The 21,495-nt window shown below is 42.6% G+C and overlaps 1 protein-coding gene across 3 annotated transcripts in view; it reads left to right on the top strand.

Moving 5' to 3' along the window:
- Dgki (diacylglycerol kinase iota) overlaps window positions 1–21,495 on the top strand; it is a 466,379-nt gene that overhangs the window by 160,007 nt on the left and 284,877 nt on the right. For all 3 annotated transcript variants that reach the window (XM_055602146.1, XM_055602148.1, XM_055602147.1), the window contains exon 2: window positions 10,839–10,947. In XM_055602146.1, the coding sequence (XP_055458121.1) occupies window positions 10,839–10,947 (109 nt within the window). The remainder of the gene's footprint in view (window positions 1–10,838; window positions 10,948–21,495) is intronic.

Raw genomic sequence — 21,495 nt, forward strand, 5'->3', positions numbered from 1 at the left:
CCTGATCTCTCCAAGACTTTAAACATGAATGGGTGTTGGACTTTGTCAAATGCTTTTTCAGCATCTAAGGAGATGATCATGTGGTTTTTCTCCTTCAGTTTGTTTATGTGGTGGATTACATTGATGGATTTCCATATATTGAACCACCCTTGCATGCCTGGGATGAAGCCTACTTGGTCGTGATGGATGATATCTTTGATGTGTTCTTGGATTCGGTTTGCAAGTATTTTATTGAGTATTTTTGTGTCAATGTTCATAAGAGAGATAGGTCTGAAGTTCTCCTTTTTTGGTTGGGTCTTTGTGTGGTTTAGGTATCAGGGTGACTGTTGCTTCATAGAATGAGTTTAGTAATGTACCTTCTGTTTCTATTTTGTGAAATAGTTTGAGGAGAATTGGTGTGAGCACTTCTTTGAAGGTCTGGTAGAATTCTGTGCTGAAACCATCTGGCCCAGGGCTTTTTTTGGAGGGGAGACTGTGAATGACTGCTTCAATTTCCTTGGGGGATATAGGGCTGTTCAGTCTTTCTACCTGATCTTGACTTAATGTTGGAAGATGGAATCTATCAAGAAAATTGTCCATTTCATTTAGGTTTTCAAATTTTGTGGCATATAGGCTTTTGTAGTATGACCTAATGATTGTTTGGATTTCCTCAGTGTCTGTAGTTATGTTACCCTTTTCATCTCTGATTTTGTTGATTTGGATAGATTCTCTCTGCTTTTTAGTTAGTTTGGCTAAGGGTTTGTCTATCTTGTTGATTTTCTCAAAGAACCAGCTTTTTGTTTCATTGATTCTTTGAAGAGTTTTATTTGTTTCTAATTGATTGATTTCAGCCCTGAGTTTGATTATTTCCAGCCGTCTGCTCCTCTTGGGTGTATCTTCTTCTTTTTTTTCTAGGGTTTTCAGTTGGGCCATTAAGTTGTTTGTATGTGATGTTACGAATTTGTTCTTGCAGGCACTTAGTGATATAAATTTTCCCCTGAGCACTGCTTTCAATATGTCCCATAAATTTGGGTATGTTGTGCCTTCATTTTCATTGAATTCTAGGAAGTCTTTAATTTCGTTCTTTATTTCTTTCTTAACCCAGCTGTCATTGAGTAACAAGTTGTTCAGTTTCCATGTGCGTGTAGGCTGTTTGTTATTTCTGTTGTTGTTGAGGTCCAGCTTAAGTCCATGGTGGTCAGATAGAATACAAGGCATTATTTCAAGATTTTTGTATTGGTTGAGGCTTGCTTTATGACCAACTATATGGTCTATTTTGGAGAAGGTTCCATGCGGTGCTGAAAAGAAGGTATACTCTTTTGAGTTTGGATGAAAAGATCTGTAGACGTCTATTAGGTCCATTTGATTTAGGGTCTCTGTAAGTGTTTTTATTTCCTTATTTGTTTTCTGTCTAGTTGATCTGTCCCTTGGTGAGAGTGGAGTGTTGAAGTCTCCCACTATTAGGGTTTTAGGATCAATGTGTGATTTAAGCTTTAATATTGTTTCATTTACGAATTTAGGTGCTCTTGTATTTGGGGCATAGATATTCAAAATTGTGATGTCCTCTTGGTGGATTTTTTCCATTGATGAGAATATAGTGGCCCTCCTTATCTTTTTTGATTAACTTGGGTTGAAAGTTTATTTTATTAGATATTAGGATGGCTACTCCCGCTTGTTTTCTGGGACCATTTGCTTGAAAGACATTTTTCCAGCCCTTTACTCTGAGGTAGTGTTTATCTTTGTTGCATAGGTGTGTTTCTTGGATGCAAGAGAATGATGGATCCTGTTTCCGCAACCATTCTGTTAGTCTGTGTCTTTTTATTGGGGAGTTGAGTCCATTGATGTTGATAGATACTAGTGACCAACAACTGTTACTTAATTTAGATGTGGGGTTGGTGGTGTCACTGAGTTTCATTGCTTGTATTCTTTTGTTTGTTTTTGTTGTGTAGTTATCTATTTCCTCTGTTTCCTTAGATGTAGTTGTTTTCTTTTGTTTGGAGTTTCCCTTCTAGTAAGTTCTGTAGAGCTGGGTTACTATGTAGATATTGTTTAAATTTGGTTTTGTCTTGGAATATTTTGAATTCTTCGTCTATGTTGATTGAAAGTTTTGCTGGATATAGTAGTCTGGGTTGGAATTTGTGGTCCCTTAAGGACTGTATGATTTCTGTCCAGGCCCTTCTGGCTTTCATAGTTTCTGTTGAGAAATCTGGTGTGATTCTGATAGGTCTACCTTCATATGTTACTTGGCCTTTTTCCCTTGCTGCTTTTAGAATTTTTTCTTTGTTTTGTAGGTTCAGTGTTTTGACTATGATGTGACATGAAGAATTTCTTTTCTGGTCTAGTCTACCTGGTGTTCTGTAGGCCTCTTGTATGTTTATGGCCATCTCCTTCTTTAAGTTGGGAAAATTTTCTTCTATAATTTTCTTGAAAATATTTTCCGGACCTTTGAGCCTGATGTCTTCTTTTTCTTCTACTCCTATTATTCTTAGGTTTTGTCTTTTCATGGTGTCCTTGATTTCTTGGATGTTTTGTGTTTGGAACTTTTCTGATTTTATTTTTTCTTTGAGAGATGTGTCAATTTCCGCTAGTGTATCTTCGGCTCCTGAGATTCTTTCTTCCATCTCTTGTATTCTGTTGGTGATGCTTACCTTTGTAGTTCCTGATCTTTTCTCTATGTTCTCCAGCTCCTGGTTTTTCTCTATTTGTGTTTTCTTTATTGCTTCTAATTCTGTTTTCATGTCTTGCACCATTTCCTTCATCTGTTTGAATGTGGACTCCTGCTTTTCAATGATAGCTTCTATCTTTTTGTCCGTTTCCTCTCTATGTATCACTAATTGTGCCTCTACTTCTTTGGGTATAATTGCCTGTATTTCTATGAGAGCTTTGTTCATTTCTTCTTTATTTGCCTTCATTTGTGTGGACATTTCTTTGAGAGCTTTGTGCATTTCTTCTCTGTTTGCCTCAATTTTCATGGTCATTTCTCTGAGAGCACAATTTGTTTCCTCTTGGTTAGTCTCAATTTCTTTGGCTATTTCTCTGAGTGCTTTGTTCATTTCATCTTTATGGGCCTCTAATAGCTGGAGAAACATAGTTTTGAGGTCATTTTCTTGTATATCTAGTGAATTGAAGTGTCCATTGTTTTGTAGGGTTGCTGGTGAGGTCATTATGTCCTGATTTTTGTTGGTAGTGTTCTTATGTCTGCCTCTAGCCATCTGGTTATTTATAATCCTCACTGTTTGTTCCTTGAGATTGTAGTTCAGGCTATGATCGTCTCTTTCTATTTTCTGGACTGTTTTTTCAGGAAGATGAGAGAGGTTCAGTGGTTTGGGAGTGTGCACTGTGGTTTCAGTTTTGCCTAAGTAAGGAATGTGATGCTGGTGCTATTCACGTGTGCTTTTAGCGGGCGCAGTGTGCTTGCGCGGATTCTCTGACTATTGCAGTGGCCTGCAAGCCACTATTACGCAGTTCTGACTGAGATCCAGGGATTGTTTGCCTGGATTACACCGGTGGACCCGCAAGGCAGAGGCTTCAACATTGGGGTCGCTATCCCAAGAATCCCTATGATGCCCACACCAGGGGTGTGGGTGTCAGGGATCTCGTCTGATTGCTTCTGTGGAGAGGCCCTGGGTCTGGGGCAAACTCTCGCTAGAAGGCTCACTCACTCTCTTGCAGGACCAGTTGGAATGCACAGGGGTTCCCCTTGCTCACTACTCTCAGTTTTGGTCCTGCTGCAGAAGTGCACGGGTAGGCTAACAGTCAGCTCTGTGACACTGTGGCCGCAGGACTCGGTGTCCACCTTTGCTGTGTGCTGCCTCTTTGTCCTTTCCCTCTGCCAGGATGGGTTATGTTGGCTGGTCCCTGGGTGGCACTGGAAAGAGTTAGGTTGAGTGTACTCAATCCCAGATCCCGGGCCCAGATCTCTCTGCCAGAAGCAGTCTGGAGGTAGAATCTATGTTTGCTGATCCCGAGAGAGTACCAGGTAGGGTTGAGTGTCCTCAGATCCAGAGCTTGGGTTTCTCTGCTAGGGGCCACTGGGTGAGCTGGAGAGAGGGTGCTGTGTCCTTGGCAGGCTGCCTCTCTGTCCTTCCCCTCTGACCTTCCCCTCTGCTAGGGCAAGCTTATGGAGGTGCTCTCAGGGGAGTGCCAGCAGGGGTTGGGGCTTCTCAGTCGGATCCTGAGAGGGCGTTTCTCTGCCAGGGGTCGGGGGGGGGGTGCCGGTGATAGAACTTACTGCTAGACCTTATTGCGCTGGACCCAGGAGAATCTCAGGACGTGTAGAATGACCACAGTCCCAGATTCCGAGCTGTAGTTTGTTTGCTAGGAGCAGCTGACAGCACTGGATTTCCGGCCCTGTGAAGCCGCTGTGATCGGGTTTTTTCAGCCCCAATCTCGGGTTGGGGTACAGACAATGTGGTCTGTGGCAGATTCTACTGTCCGCCTTTTGCCTCCTCCCAAGAGGGAGTAGGGATTTTGAGCTGGGCGCGCAGCTGCAGCTGCTCTCCATGCGAGGCGGGAGCTCAGTTGTGATGGTGTTGGGTACCTGCGGTCAGTGAGACCTTCCAGGGAAAGACTGGGTGACCCGTGATCAGTCTAGCAACTTTCCTTCCCCGTGGGGTTTTCTTGCAATTGGGACTCTCAGCCTCATGCACCCTTGTGCCCACCGATCAGCCTAGGAAAGTGATCGGGACACGCAGGTTTGTGGCACCAGCCCGGAGACCCAAAGCCCACGTTAGCTGGGTTCTCTTCTGGGTTCTGGCTGGGCAGCCGAGAGTGGACCCGACCGATTCCCACGCCGTGGGAGCCTCCTCTCACCTGGGAAACACGATCGATCGCTGTTGTTTTAGGGCCCAGAGTTCAGTCTCCTGGTCGCTGTACGGAGTGTGTTGTCCCACTTCTCAGACATGGTGTTCTCCTGGCGCCACCATCCAAGTTCTGCTCTTAATCTATACATGCTAATACCTCCACCCAAGTTCTGCTCTTAATCTATACATGCTAATACCTCCCGAAAAAGACCTTGAATCCTGAATTTTTATTGTGGTGATAGGTCATTCATAGTTAGGACAACTAGGAGATAAGTATAGAAAAAGCTAGTTTTGTAGTCATTCAGTATGAATATGTATGCTGTCAGGGTCCCATGAAAGTGCAGGATTGTATAACAGGATGAAGCATTCACAGGAAGGTGTTAAATTCCCTGGTTCACACCCATTGCTTGTTCCCTGTGCATATGACCTTGGGTAGGTAGCTTAACTGTTCTTACTCCAGACTAGGGATAATGAAAGTCCTTGCTTCATTGTTGTAAGGGATTCATAAGACATGTAAAATGATTCAGTGTGTGGCAAAATACATTTTGTGAGCTTTGCACAGGCAGCAGTTTATGTCAGTTTAATTCATTCATGAATCTACACATCTAGGACAGTGCTTAGCATAATATAGATACTCAGTAAATAAATACATTGTTGATGAATATGTGAACGAATATAGAAAATTCTGAATAGGAAATACAGAATGAATAGGATTATAGGCTTAGTCTCTTTAGTAGGCACAGTAGCCAAAGCCTGTATAGCTTTGTGGCAGTGGTGCTCAGCTTGGAGACACATTAGGAATGCTTAGAAGCCTGTCCTTTCTTTTTTGTTTACTCCTTCCCAATTCCTCCTCGGGCACTGAGGACTGAATCCATAGCTTTCCACAAGCTAGGTACATATTTATTCTACCACCGAGCTGTGTCCCAGCCTCCTGGAAGCCTTTTAAAGGGACCAACTCAATCTCCACCATGGACAAGAGTTCAGGGTCTCAGTCTTACTGTTTTGGAAGTAACTACCAAGTAGCAAAGTCCAAACTCCACAGGTATGCTGTTTTCAAGACTCAATACTGAAGTAATTTTCTGATCAACTTAACACACTTCAGGACACTAAGCTCAACTTCTTTTTTTCAATAATAATTACATCATTGAAGATGTTGATGTGTATTTAAGAGCATCAAAAACTACTTTGAATTCATATGCACTTTAAAGAAGATTTTGGCTCAAGTAATCACACAATTTGTTCCCCTACAAAAATCACAGATGGAATATTTACACTCATGTGGGGCTTGGGACTGGTCCTTACTGCGTGGACTATTAGTACTTCACATGTTTGTTTAGGTTAATTGAGAAGCAATATGGGTTGCCTTGGGGAAAAGCAGTTAAAGTCTACATGGCACAAAGAAAAGCACACAGACACATATACCACACGTGTGCACTGTACAAGATGTCTCTCTGACTGTTTGAAGTACTGGGAATTGAACTCAGAGCCTTATATGTACTGCACAGGATGTCTCCTGAGGCACTTGGGGAATATAACCAAAAGACAGAGTAACTTTTTAGCTAGCTGGCTCCTTTCTAGACTGTTGAGGGGAATACATCGTTTCTGCTGTCAGTCTTTAGCTATCCTGGCCCAATGTCAAACCACACTCTTCATTCTCTGGCACATTCCCACTCAGAGCAGAGGAGCTCAATCTCATCTTTGTAGTAGATGCCCAGAGTGTGGAGCGTCAGGTATGGATGGCTTGAATCTGGGAGTCGTATTAGTTGCCATCAGAGTAGACTGAAATTCAGAAATGGATCTCAAGGTAGTACCATGTTTGAATAACGAGTCTTGTATGTCTTCTCATGAATTTTAAAATATTTTGTTTATGAAGAGTATTTATGCTACATATTTATTTGGGTGAGTACATTATAAAAGAATTAGTACCCTTGCTGGAGGTGGTGGTGCTCACCTTTAATCACAGCACTTGGGAGGCGGGGGCAGGAGGATCTGTGTGAGTCTGAGGCCAGCCTGGTCTACGAAATAACTTCAGGCAAGTCAGCTCTCCATGAGTACAGGGTGAGACGTTGTCTAAAATAAAAAAAAAATAATAATACTCTCATATGTCCTTTCTAAACAAGACAATGGGATGCTATTTCAGTGTTTGCTTTATATCAAAAAGATGAGCTGTTTTGTTAATTTCAAGGTTAGATTCTCTTTTTTTCTTCATTACTTACTTTTGCTTCCCCTTTTCCCTTCTCAGTCCTTTCCTCTTTACCTCCCTTCCCTCTTCCTTGCTTTGTCCCTCCATCTTCCCTCTTGTTCTCTGTTTTATTTTTTTATGAGATGGCTTGGTTCAGGCCTTGGATAACCTTGACATAGTAATCCTCCTGCTCCTACCTCCCCAGGGCAAGGATTACAAGCATGCCCCATCAATCCTGGATTGAAGGATGGATTCTACATCATCCATGTGTATTTATTTATTATTATTTTGGGGAGTGTTTAGAAAAGTCTTTCTATGTATACAGTCCAAGTTGGCTTTGAATATGCTATCCTCCTGTAACTTCCTTGGCCTGAGTGCTAGGATTAAAACCCTGGCATGTGCCACCATGCTCAGTTGCGTTTATTTTTAAATTGCTGCTTTGAAGGATTTCGGACCCTCTCAGCAAAAAGCATCTCTGAAGTATAAAGCCTGGGATATTACTCAAATCATCCTAAATGGATTTCTCAAGTTCTGATCTAATCAGCAAGCTGATTTGCTTAGCTTCTTGGTCAAGTTCATTCATTAATTTGGAAAGCATTTATTGAATATTTGCAGAGTCTACCTCTGGGCTAGACGTAACAGGATTAGTGGTTGAATGGAGCCCTGTCCTTCAGGAGTTTACAGTCTTAGTGAATGGAAGGAAGGGAATAATAGAATGCTATGTAAGATGTGCAATGGCTTTTGTACTTAAAATGTGTTCACAGTCTTTCATGTCAGGTAATTGACATTAACTGTGATTTTATGCTCTGGAAACCGAATTATGAAGTATTTTCTTTTCATATTTATTTCACAGTTAATATCACAGTTCTTTTCAGACACGCTCTTGTGAGAATATTCACTCCCCACAAAGTGATGCTGTGAAGTTAATAGAATCGTTGGCATTTCACGCTTTGCAGTCTGTGCATTTGGGAGGATTCTGAGCAGGAAGAAAGGATGGGAAGTTGAACACCCATTCATTGTTTAGCTGGTGAAAACTGTAGCATTAAACTAGTGCCCTCACCTTCCATCCATGCACCAAATTCTGCTAGAGTTTCATGCCATCTTCTACCACTATGATGGCTGTAGGTAGGAAACACACACACTGATTTTAGTTGAGGTCTCAGATCTAATGACATTCCTTTACTCTTTGAGGGAAAATGTCCGTTTATGTATGAACTATTAGAAAAATAATGTTGTGCTACTTAGAAGAGTAGAAAGCTGAACACAGTGCCTCCCATGCACCAATATTTTTTAATAATGATTTTTCTATTCTGTGTTTTACATATCAACTTTTCTAAAATGTACCTTTGGTCACAGACTGCTAGCTCCTCATGATGCCCCTTAACTCATTTTCCCTTCTAATTAATGTTTGTATGTGCATTAGATATACTGGAGTTTTTTGCTAATATTATAAATTCTACCTTAAATTTGTGTTCATAATGAGGAATAAATGAGAAATAAACAAAAGGCATAGTTGTTATTATCCACAGGCTAGAAAAGGGTATGCTTTGATGGGAGTTCTGGTGAAGTACTATCTGTGTCTCTCAAGGTGCAACAATGTCCTATATTGTATAAGTGCCCTGCCTTCAGATTCAGCAGTTTGAGTAGTTTGTTGCTAGGTTGTTTCCTAGTTATGAAGGGTGATGAAAGTTTGGCTCTCATGATCTATGGTTGCTCAGGGGCCGAACTAACTTTCTCGGTGTTTTCTACCAAGACTTGACAATGGAATTTTATTTCTTTCCTCCTCCTCTTCCTCTTCCACCTTTTCTTCCTCCTCCTTGTTGATTCTTTGATCTCTTTCTTTTCTCCTTCTTTCACCTCTTTTCCTCTTCCTCTTCTTTTTTGTGGCCACAACTCTCTGAGACAGTTTGTGAAACTCTGAAAGACTTGTTTTTCATCAAATTCATCTAGAATTTCAGAGTTTTTCAGCTATCCTAAGCCTTTCTGCTTGGTTATTAGGTGTGTGTGTGTGTGTGTGTGTGTGTGTGTGTGTGTGTGTGTCTGATGATCAAACGTAAACCCAAGGTTTTTCCGTTCCTCCCTTCTTCCTGCCCTCCCTCCCTTTTCCCCCAATCATTCTCTTTTTCTCTTGTTCCTCTTGCCCCACACCACCAAATAATATTTTAACTGGAGAATTTTACATACAGTTGCATTTTGATTCTTGCTAAGTTGTCCAGACTAGCCTCAAACTTGTCATGTAGCCCATTAGGCTTTGAAATTATAATTGTCACCCTCTTGCTATGGTATTTTTTAACACATAAATTTAGGTTGTAGAGACTCTTGAAGACCCAAAGGTAGAATCTATGTTTTTGAATCCACATATCCATATGTTTTCTTTTAATGGTGATAAGTGGGTTAGCACTGGGGAGGCTTTTGAAGCTAGAGAAAAACCCTAAGAAATATGCCAGAAGTCCCACAATGTGGGAGGATTTCCATAGAAGATTTTCTCTCCCTTTCTCTCTCCTCCTCACTCCTTTGTTTCTTATATTAGGCCATCTTACACCTTTGAGTGCCCACTTAACCTTTCATTTTCCAAGTCAATGTCTTGATATGTAGCCCAGAATAGCCTTGATCTTTCTGTGTTCAGATGCTCCTGAGCTAATGCTGCGATTCCAGGCCTGTGTCACCACACCTTGCCATTGTTTCTTTCACAAGAATTATGGCTAGAGGATATGGAATACACTTTGTTATGAGGAGCCAAGATTGATGTTGTAAATTACTTATCTTGGAGAACATTCAGGAAGGGAACACTGATTGGACTGTCTTTCTTCAAGTCTTCCATCCTTATGATGAGTCTGGGGGATTATTGCAGAGCAAATGTGTTGCCTGAGGCCTGTGGAAAGATTGGAAAAGTTGCTGGGCAAGCTGGTTGGGATAGTTTTCAACTACCAAAGACCTATTTCTGGAACTTCCTGGGTAGAACTCCAAAGAGACCCTAAAAGACACATAGAAAGCTGAACACTTGCTGAAATCTATGACACATTCAGAGAACAGTGGTGGCATGTGGTATGTTTATTCCTGTGTGTGGAGAGCAACTGTGTTGCCTAACCTTCCCAGTTCCATCGCTGGGTAGAGCCTGGATAGGTCAGTGAATATGCAAAGAGGCCACCTGCCCTTTAGGTGTAACACATCTTTCCTCATCTGCTCTTAGCCTTTTGTCTTTCTGCTGCCTGCACCCTTTCCCTCAGAGGCTCTGCCTTGAGGGTGTTCACAGCATCTGTGCCCCTTGCTGCTTTCCTCTGCTCCTCTTGCTGTGGGGTGGCTGAAGAAATGTGGGCTGTTTCTTGGCAGATGCCAGTAGTCTTTTCACTTTGAGAGCATTTAGCTCAATGAACACTGCTCCTCTGCAAGAAGGAAGATGCTCTCAGAAGAAGGGAGTAAGAGCAGACTTCCTTTGGTAACCAACCTGAACAGTGCTGTTTTGGGCAGTGGGGTTGCAGGAGGGGGCTTTGCTCATATTTCATCTGTGGCAACTTGAATTGTTTTCCAAGTATCATAAGTATCCAATTAATGAATTTGATTTTTGCTTGTTTGTCTGTTTTCTGTAAATGGAGAGGCTCTGCTCTTGCCCTCTACCCTAAAAAGAATTGGAACTTTCAGCTTCTGGCCCTGTAGTACTATTACAAAGGAGGTGCCACAAGCTCCCTGAATTGGGGGGATTTGTTCTTCTCTATCCTAGCAGGGGTGTATCTCACCACAGTTGTAAATGATATCAGATGAGTCTCTTCTATGCATGTCTGTCTGTATGTATGCAGGCATGTCTGCATCTATTTATTTATTTATTTATTTATTTATTTATTTATTTATTTATTTATTTATTTATTTTCTTGCTGCAGGAAAGCCATCTCCCGGACAGGCCTCCAGCATCTGGCTCCTGCACATCCTCTTGGCCTTCCTGTGGCAAATGGTCCAGCGAAGGAGCCCAGAGCAACTCTGGACTGGAGCGTAGGTGTCTGCTGTTTTGTTTTTGTTTCCCCCTCCCCCCCTCAGGTTGATTCCAGTTGCATGCTGGGTTTTCCTCCTGTCACCTTCAGGGTTCCATACGTCAGAACATGTCTACTGTGAGTCTTCAGTGGTCAAGTTAATGAGGTCACTAACTGTGGGCTGAAGTCTGTTGGCCCGACCTGAAACCACATGTGGGGCGATTCTTTAGTTCTTCCTCGCTGTCTCAACGATGAGCAGAATAGACTCATCCATATCTGTTTTTCGTTTTGGGAAAGATCTGTGGGAAAATGAGGGGAGTATTGTTTTTAACCAACTAAAACAAAAAACCATATGTGGTGTTTTGAAATGTACACAAGGTATAATGTTTAAATCAGAGTAAAGTATATCTACTCAGACATTGTTCAATTATGCTGAAGCATTCTAAAATTTTTTTTCTAGCCTTCTGCCAAAGACTATACTGTTTGTTCAGTAGCATTAAGAAATATCCATTGCATATGGTCGCTCTGCTGTGAAATGGTATCTAACTGTGACTTACTGTTAGATATCTTTCCCTTGATTATCTCTCGTCCCTCTCAGCTTCTGTTCACCACTGTCTCATTCTTCCTGTAAGATAAACCTTGTGATAATTTATATGTGAGTGAGACTGCATGGCACTCTCTTTCCCATGCCTCACTTATTTGACTAAACCCAAAAGTCTCCAGTTCTGTCTGTCACAAATGACAGATTTTCTTCTTCTGTGCGGATAAATAATATTCCACTCTGTATATGCATAACTCCTTTTCTTCACAAACAATATGACATTTTATTGAGTTAAAAGTAACACCCTTAGCAAAAGCCAGGGACTATAAAGAGTAATCTCTGAATTTCATGTCGGCCTAGAAGGGTCTTTAATTTGAACTAAGACTTGAAGGCACGCCTGTTTTCAATGCTCATGTATGTATGGGCAAATCTTATTTCCACAGTCTCTCAGCTTGGCAGAACTGAAATCCTTTAGAGGGTACTTATTGGCAGGGGATACTGGTAGATGCTTTTCCCATAAGCCAATGACACAGTCTGACAAATAGAAAAGGGCTTGCCCTATGGCAAGTGGGACTTGCTCTCAGCTTCCAGTGGGGAGGAATGGGAAATATTCATTTCATTTTTGCTGCTTTTAAAGCTAATAAATAAATAGCAAAATATTATTGGCACAAACATAATGTTAGATCCTTTTCTCCTGCCACTTAGTTGTCTGAATATTTGCTGGAGCAAGGGGAAAAAAGGCATTGCAGAATCTTCCTTCTTCAATTTTTGCTTCTAAATAACACTGCAACATACACAGTTACGCAAGACTTCTAAACATTTGAAATGAAAAGGATCTTAAATGATCTTCTGTGTAGTACTGGGTTTGAACCTAGAGCGTTACATGAGCTAGGCAAGCACTCTATCATTGAACTATATCTGAAACCCTTATTTTTGCTTATTCTGAGAGAAAAGTATCTCTCTCAGTAGCCCAGCTTGGCTTAGAATGCACTCTGTGACTCAAGCATTCTGGAACTCCTGAGCCTCCTAATCTAGTTAAGAGGCTAGATTAGAGACACATTCCACCAGCTCCAGCTTCACAACTCTTTATTAATAGGCCTTTCCAAAACTGCAACAGACCTTAGGGACTGTCTGTGTTTCACTTCCAATGTAAATTCCTTCCTTCTTTAAGTTTTCGATTATGTACATAGAAAGCCATTCACATCCTTCCAATAACCTTCATCATTTCTAAGTTACATTGTTCAGCATTTGCTTTGCACCCAGTAACCCCTCGCCTTTTACCAGTAAACACAAGCATGTGGACAAGTTGCGTTTTTGTGAGAGGAGAGGTGTGTGCACCCGTGAGTGCGCAGGCCAGCGGTCTACTCCTCAGGAGTGAATTTTTTTTTTTTTTGAAACTAGGTTTGTCATTGACCTGGAACTTGACAAGTATGTCAGGAGCCCCAGGCACTCACCTGTCTCTTCCTCCCAAACACTGAGATTCCCCTGTTGATGGACACTTAGGGTTATTTCCATTTTCTGGCTGTTGTGAGTAGTGTTTCAGTGAACATGGCGGTGCAGCTGTCTCTTCTAATTATTCAAATCGAAGGATTTTCACTTTGTATACACATCTGGGAGTGAGACTGTTAAGTCAGACTGTGGTTCAACTTTCGATTTGAGGAACGCCCATTGTGTTTTTGTGGCTATGCCGCTACCATTCCTACCAACAGCATGCAGGGTCCTTTACTGTGTGTGTGTTAACTTCTGGCTTTGGGATGAGAGCCACTGTTGTGGAAAAAGGGGCCATTCCATCGTGCTTTTGATTTCTATTGCTCTAATGATTAGTGATGTTTGCTTTTTAAAATTTTTGCTGCTGGTCACTTACATGTCTCTTTTGGAGACATGATTTATATCTACTACTCATTTTTGAAGCTTCAGTATACACACATGCACTCACTCTGTTTTTGTCTGTTTAAGTTGGTATGAGGTAGCTAGCATCGTTTTCTGCTTGTGGACACCCATTTTTATCAGTGTCTTTGCTGTAACGGCTGTCATCTCTCCAGCACATGTTCTCACACCCCTGTTTAAACCCAGCTGCCTGTTGATGCATTCTAGAGTGTGTCTGCCACAGTTGAATCTCCTGTGCATTGTGAGAGTCTTTTCTGCCCCCAGAAAATGCTACCATCATTGTTTTACATCCTGGGTGAGTTTCTTGGGATCGAGGGGTTGAAGAAGTTGTGGTTATTCCCTTCATAGAAATAAAATTCATGGAGAGAAAGTAATCAGCAATGGGAATACAACACAGCAATTCCTGGGCCAGGGCAGCTCACCAGGCGGTGGGGTGGATGGGAAGGGGCTGTCGCTGGGATTGCATGAGAAAGGACACTCTGCTGAAGGCTGATGCTGGAAATAGTGATCAACAAATGCTTTCAGTAAATTCCTTGCCTAAACCAGTGTTAGGCTAGCAGGCCTTACTTTCTGATTCCTATGGAGAGGCATGCACTATAGCATTCATCCATAAGTATTTTTGGCTAGTGGTGGGAAGCTGTGATACACAATAAGGACCAAATAAGGAGCTCAGGCTGGGTGTGGGTTGTGTCTTATGTTCCTCTTTCTCCTCCTCCCTGGTGATTGTGTGCACGATGTGATAGTGATCTGGTGAAAGTCCGGTAGGAAAGCAGAAGGCATCCGGACAACTCCTCATGGGGAAACTTTGGTGTGGCTCAGGAACATGCATCTCTTGTCTGTTATGGTGTTGGCAGACAGAAGCCCAGAAATGATCAGTACCCTATTGCGCAACATGTTCAGGAAGGAGGAGACAGCTAAACGTATTTCAGTGTCTTCTGATTTTTTTGTAAGAGTTTAAATGACTCCAGCTTTAAAATATGTCCTTTTTCTGTCAAACACACTGTGTGTTAACTTGCCCTTCTGCTCAAGGAACCAAATGAGGAATTAAGAAATTTCCTTGTTTTGTGTAAAACACAAGAAGACTCCTCAGGCTTGACCACCTCTCCACAACAACCTATTTTTTTTAATCCCCTCAGAGAAGCAGTCTGATAACACATCTGCTACCACTAGCTACTGAACTGCATTGCTAACTGATAAAACTTACACACTCAGTGATATTATTTATAAGGACTGGTTCGGCTTAGAGCCTCTTCAGAGTCTTCCAAATAGCTACTCCCAATTTTCTGAGAAAGTGCCCAGATTGATTTCCAAAGTGGCTGTCCAAGTTGGCACTCCTACAGGCAATGGAGGAGGGTTCCCCTTTCTCCACATCCTCGCCAGCATGTGCTGTCACTTGAGTTTTTGATCTAGCCATTCTGAGGGGTGTAAGATGGAATCTCAGAGTAATTTTGATTTACATTTCCCTGATAACTAAGGACACTGAGCATATCTTTAAGTGTTTCTCTGACATTCTAGCTTCCTCTGTTGAGAATTCTCTGTTTAGCTCTGTACCCCATTTTTTATTGGATTGTTTTCTTTGTTGGTGTTTTATTTCTTGAGCTCTTTATATATTTTGGATATTAGCTTTGTCAGATGTAGAATTGGTGAAGATCTGCAGACTGCTGTTTTGTTCTGATGACAGTGTCCTTTGCCTTATAGAAGCTTTTCAGTTTCAAGAGGTCCTGTTTATTAATTGTTGATATTAGAGCCTGAGCTGTTGGTGTTCAGTTCAGGAAGTTTTCTCTTTTACCAATGATTTCAAGGCTTTCGCTCACTTTCTCTTCTAGTAGATTTAGTGTATCTGGTTTTATGTTGAAGTTTTTGATCCACTTGGACTTGAATTTTGTGCAGGGTAATAAATATGGATCTATTTTCATTTTTCTACTTGTAGGTATCCAGTTAGCTCTATGTCAAGACACAGCTATACCACTCTTAGGCATATAGCCAAAAGATGCTTTACCATACCACAAGGACACTTGTTCAACTATGTTCATTGCAATTTTATTCATAATAGCCAAAATGTGAAAACAACCTAAATTTCCCTAAACTCAGGCTCCCTGTGGATTCCCTAGTAAGGGAAACAGGGGATGTCTCTGACATGGACTCTGTTGCCTGATTTCTGATCACTTCCCCCTGGCAGGGCTGCCTTGCCAGGTCAAAGGGAAAGAGGACATGCTCTGTCCTGGTGTGACTTGATGAGCTGGGGTGGGTTAGTTGGAGGAGAGGCTTCCCTTTTATTAGGAATAAGGGACTGGGAAGAGGAGAAGAGGGAGGAAGGGTGGGACGGAGAGGAGAGGAGGAAAGTGGCTACCATTAGGTATAAAGTGAGTAAATAAATAAATAGTCTCCCAAGTAAACATGAGAATAGCAAGGATTTTAAAAAAGAGATGAAAATACCAGCGATTGTGTTTCCTAGCTGAGAGGAAACCCCACTGTGTGGGAAGCCATTGGGTCCAATCTCAGCTAAACCCAGGAAGAATTTGGAGGTTCCCTACAGGCACTTGGTCACCAGCTCAGAGACACACACCTGCATGCTCTAATTATCTCAGACTGAGCTGTGAGCCCCACAACACCAGAAACTGGATTTTCCAGTTGAGAGGAAGCAATTGGGTTCGACCGACCTTAGGTCACCCAGCCAACACCCTGCAAAAGTTCCCAGGTCCTGGTATGTGCTCAGTTGGCATCCTAGAGCCACACAGATGCATGCTATGATCACCATCCCAGAGAGAACTGTGGGCCCCCAAACACCAGAGACTGGGGTTCCAAGTCGAGAAGAAATCCCATGGTGAAGGAAGCAATGGGGTTGGACTTCAGGTTACCCGCCAATGCACCCCCCCACAACCCTTTCCCCAGAAAAGTTTCTGGTTCTTGCAGGCATTCAGTCACCAGCACAGAGTCACACACCTGTGCATTCTACTCACCATTCCGGACTGAACGGTGGACCCTTAAATACCACAAACTGGGTATCCCAGTCATGGGAAAACCCTGTGGTGAGGGAAACAGCAGCTCCAACATTAGGGTATCCAGCTATTCCCCAGTAAAGCTCCTCGGTTCCCACAGGCTCAGCCTTCAGCCACATGCCTGTGTGCTATGCTCACCAGCAACTGATTACCTCTTGGGTACTGGGGCATAGAGCTCTAACTTCAGACCTACTGGTACCTGGGACCCACAGGATCAGCTCCCAAATGCTGCTCCAAAGCTCAACCTATCTCCCTAGTGAAACCGACCCAATCTTCAGGGCTCTCTGGTTCTTCAAGAAGGCTGTGCCCAGCAAAAACAGTGTATGAGCAGCAGCAGCTCATGGAGAGGGAGAACTTAGGGAAGAAAGAAACTTAGGAACTACAGAGGTAAGTATATCCAACAAAATACAAAAGATGGAAGAAAGAATCTCAGGTGTTGAAGATACAATGGAAGAAATCAATGCATCCATCAAAGAAAATGTCAAATCTAAAAGATTCCTGAAATCCAAGAAATCAAGGACATCATGAAAAGAAAAAACCTAAGAATAATAGGAATAGAGGAAAAAAGAAGATTCCCATCTCTAAAGCCCAGAAAATATCTTCAACAAAATCATAGAAGAAATTTTCCCCAATTTAAAGGAGAGGCCTATAAACATACAAGCGGCCTACAGAACATGTAATAGATCAGACCAGAAAAGAAAATCCTCCCACCACATACTAATCAAAACACTAAATATACAGAACAAAGAAAAAATACTAAAAGCTGCAAGGGGAAACGGCCAAATAACAAATAATGGCATCAGAATCACACCTGACTTCTTAATGGAGACTATGAAAGCCAGGAGGGCTTGGATGGATATCACACAGACCCTAAGAGAACACAGATGTCAGCCCAGACTACTATACCCAGCAAAACTCTCAATCATGATAGATGCAGAAAACAAGATATTGAGTGACAAAACAAACTTAAACAGTACCTACCCACAAATCCAACTTTACAGAAGATACTAGAAGGAAAGATGTAACCCAAGAAGACTAACAACACCCAGGAAAACACAGGAAATAAATAACTACCACAAAACTAAAAGTAGTCAAACACAAAAATACACTACCATAGCCAACATCAAAATAAAAGGAACTAACAGTCACTGGTCATTAACCTCCCTCAAAAATCAATGGACTCGCTGCTGAGCATATACCCAAAAGATGCCCCACAATTCAACAAGGACATTTGCTCAGCTATGTTCATAGCAGATTTATTTGTAGTAGCCAGAACCTGGAAGCAACCTAGATGTCCCTCAATGGAGGAATGGATACAGGAATTGTGGCACATTTACACAATAGAATACTTCTCAGCTCTTAAAAACAAGGAAATCATGAAATTTGCAGGCAAATGGTGGGATATAGAAAAGATTATCCTGAGTGAGGTATCCCAGAACCAGAAAGACACACACAGTACTTATAAGTACTCACTTATAAGTGGATACTAGACCTATAAGATAGGATAATCATACTAAAATCTGTACACCTAAGGAAGCTAATCAAGGAGGTCCCTGGGTAAGATGATCAATCTTCATTCAGAATGGCAAATGAGATGGACATCGAAAGAGGGAGAAAACAGGAAATAGGACATGAGCCTACCACAGGGCCCCCAAGACTCTACCCAACAGGGAATGTACGCAGATGTAGAGACTCACCGCCAAACGTGGGGCATGATTCAGGGAGTCTTGTGGAAAATGGGTTGGGGATAGAATGACACAGAAGGGACAGGAGCCCCACAAAGAGACCAACAAAGGTAAAAATTTATGTGCCCAGGGGGGCTTGCAGAGACTAATAGACCAACTGTGGACCATGCATAGAGAGGACCTAGTCCCCCTCTCAAATGTAGCCAATTGGCAGCTCAGTCTTCATGTGGGTACCCGGGTAAGGGGTGCAGGGGCAGTCACTAGCATGAACTCAATTGCCTGCTCTTTGACCATTTGCCCCTGGTGATGAGGCCTTGCCAGGCCACAGAGGAAGAGGATCCAGGCAGTCCTAATGAGACTTGATAAGCTATTGGCAGATGGCAGAGGAGGAGAAATAGCCCTTTCAGTGGATTGGGGTAAGGAGATAAGGGACACGAGGGAGGGAGGTGGGACTGGTGGGAGTTGAGGGAGGGGACTTCAATAGGGATATATAATTAAATTGTTAAAAAAAGACTACAAAAATCTGTACACCTTAAGAAGCCAGGCAAGAAGGAGAACCCTGTGTACGATGATCAATCCTCACTCAGAAAGGCAAACAAGATGGACATTGGAAGAAGGAGAAAACAGGAAACAAGACAGGAGCCTACTACAGAGGGCATCTGAAATATTCTACCTAGCAGTGCATCAAAGCAGATGCTGAGATTCATAACCAAACTTTGGGCAGAGTGCAAGGAATCTTATGAAAGAAGGGGGAGATAGTAAGACCTGGAGCAGACAAGAGCTCCACAGGGAGAACAACAGAACCAAAAAATCTGGGCCCAGTGGTCTTTTCTGAGACTTATATTCCAACCAAGGACCATGCATGGATATAACCTAGAACCTCTGTTCAGATGTAGCCCTGTTCAGATGCAGCTCAGCGTCCAAGTAGGTATCCTAGTAAGGGGAACAGGGACTGTCTCTGACATGAACTCAGTGGCTGGCTCTTTGACCATCTCCCTTTGAGGGGTGAGCAGCCTTGCCAGGCCACAAAGGAGGACAATGCAGCCAGTCCTGATGAGACCTGATAAGCTAGGGTCAAATGGAAGGGGAGGAGGACCTCCCCTATCAGTGGACTTGAAGAGCGGCTTGGGAGGATATGAAGTATCAGACTTCAATAAGGTGCCCCAGTCTCCTAAGGACAACAGCGACCACTAGGCTCAACCCAACATATGGACTGTTGTTTCCTGTAGCCCCTCTCTCTCAGTGTGGCTCTGTCTTTCTGTCTCTGTCTGTTTCCTGGTCCGTCTCCCTCCTCTAGGCCCCAATCATCTCTTTACTCATGCCATTTCCCTCATCCATGTCACTGTGTGCATTCCTCTGCTCATAGTGAGCTGTCTTACAAACAGAACCCAGTTAGTGCTTCTTGTTTGACTTATTTGAGTCCTTCAGTTAGGTCTCTGGCTAACTGAAGAGCTCATTTTCTCTTCAAAGTAGAGAGTGCAGGACTACGTAAGGGCTGCCTGGTCAATGATGCCAGGGCATGAATTGATCATAACTCCTATGCTCAGTCAATAAGAAGTGAACTCATCCTTGGAAACTGATGGGAACTCAGATAATCTCTACTTCCTGAAAAGCTTGCTAGACTTGACTCCAAAGGCAACTCAAAGGAAGCAAATACAACCTGTTTCAATGCCAAGTGACCTCCCTTTCAGGTTGTTCCTACTGCAGCCCAGTGAAGTGAATTATGCATGTGGAGAGATTTAGTCTTCCCACTCCTAATAGTGGCCTCTGTTCACCCTCCCAGTGACCACCAGTGGAGGCTGTTCTCTCTGACCCCATTAAGATACATGTCATCCAACCCAGTTTGGGAGGGAACAAGCTAAATTACTAGAATAGGGAGGAAGTGATGTTCAAAATAGAAACCAAAACTATTCTCATCTCCTGGGCTGGAATCCAAGCTCTCAGTTTCGAGTGAGTTAGCCCATTTAGAAGCATGTCAGTGCCAGAGATCATATTTGTCTTCTTAAGTGTCATGTGCCTCCTCTGCAAAGGTGACTCAATTTACAGTGAAAGCTCTCCTCTGTTTGTAAGAGTGTAGCCAACAACATTGGACGTGGTTCTCTCTTCTGTCATCACTGTTTTATAACTACGCTTTGCCTCATAAGGTACCTGGAGCAATCCACAGGCCAGTGTGGGAGATGGGGAACAGGACCCGGATCCACAAGCTCGTCTTTGAATCTTATGTCAATCTTAAGCTCAACATCTTTAGTTTCACCTTTCTTTTATTTATCTACTAGACCACATCCTTCCACCCAGTGTTCCCTAAGAGACAGAACTTCAGCTCAAACAAAAGCAACCCTCCATTCACACCAGTTTTCCTTTCTCTAGTTGATGACGCTAAGCAAAGATGTGCTTTGTCCCCAGCACAGTTGGTACATTGCCTCATAGTTCAGTTCAGGGAGAACATTAAGGAACCAGAGTTGCTTTAAACTAGGTTATGAAATTAGGTCACTTTATCTTTAGAGCCCTGAATGAACAGCCAGGAAGCAGCTGGGGCTTTTGTGTGCATGCGTGCCTGTGTGTGCATGCCAACATGGGCGTGTGCACACTTGCATATGTGAGCATCTCTGCATGTCTTCTCATGCCAGCCTGTTTTGTTTGTGAGCCTAGGAAACCTGTGCTCTGTTTCAGGCCTGGGTACCAACACCACAGCCCGCCCTGTTTCCCATAGCTCTTCAGCTCTCATCCCTACTTCAAAAACCTTAGGCTGTGAGAAAATGAGAAAAGCGCCTCTTAAGAAAGTGCAATGACACCTCTGGTCTTGTATAGCCATTCCAGTGTGGGGCTGATCTGCTTTGACTGGCCCTCTTTCTTGTCCTTCTGAGATCAGGGTAGTTTGGCATAAAGTCCTGTACTAGTTATCTTCTTTATCATTACTGCAACAACATTCTTGACAAACGCAAATTAAGGAAGGGTTATTCTCATTTGTGGTTCAAGAAGGGGTCTTGTCCACCAGAGCAGGGATGGCCGGTAGCTAGCCTGTGAGGCAACTGGTCAAACTGTGTCTACACCAGAAAGCAGAGAGATGAATTCTGTGCTCAGCTCACTTTCTCTTTTTTATTCAGTCTGGAACTCCAGACCATGGAATCAGTGTGCTGACATTTTGGATGGGTCTTTCTACCACAGTTAACCAGATTAGAAACTCCCTCTCAGCACAGCCCAAGGGCTTGTCTTTTAGGCATTCGTGGGGTGTGTCAATTTTGTATCCAGTATCAACCAAAATCAGTTGGTTTCTCAGAAAAATCACAGACACCTTTGCTCCTCAGTTCTATAGTAACTGTCTTGGTCCAAATGTTCTGACACTGAGAAAAATGATTGTTTAACACTCTTTAGTGGAAACAGATGTGAGCCATAAATTAAATGTAGATTGCTTAGGAATCACTTTAAAACAAAACGAATAAATAGGGACGCCCAGTTTT

This window comes from Psammomys obesus, unplaced genomic scaffold (genome assembly GCF_907164565.1).
Source record: "Psammomys obesus unplaced genomic scaffold, mPsaObe1.curated_primary_1811, whole genome shotgun sequence".
Taxonomy (NCBI): domain Eukaryota; kingdom Metazoa; phylum Chordata; class Mammalia; order Rodentia; family Muridae; genus Psammomys; species Psammomys obesus.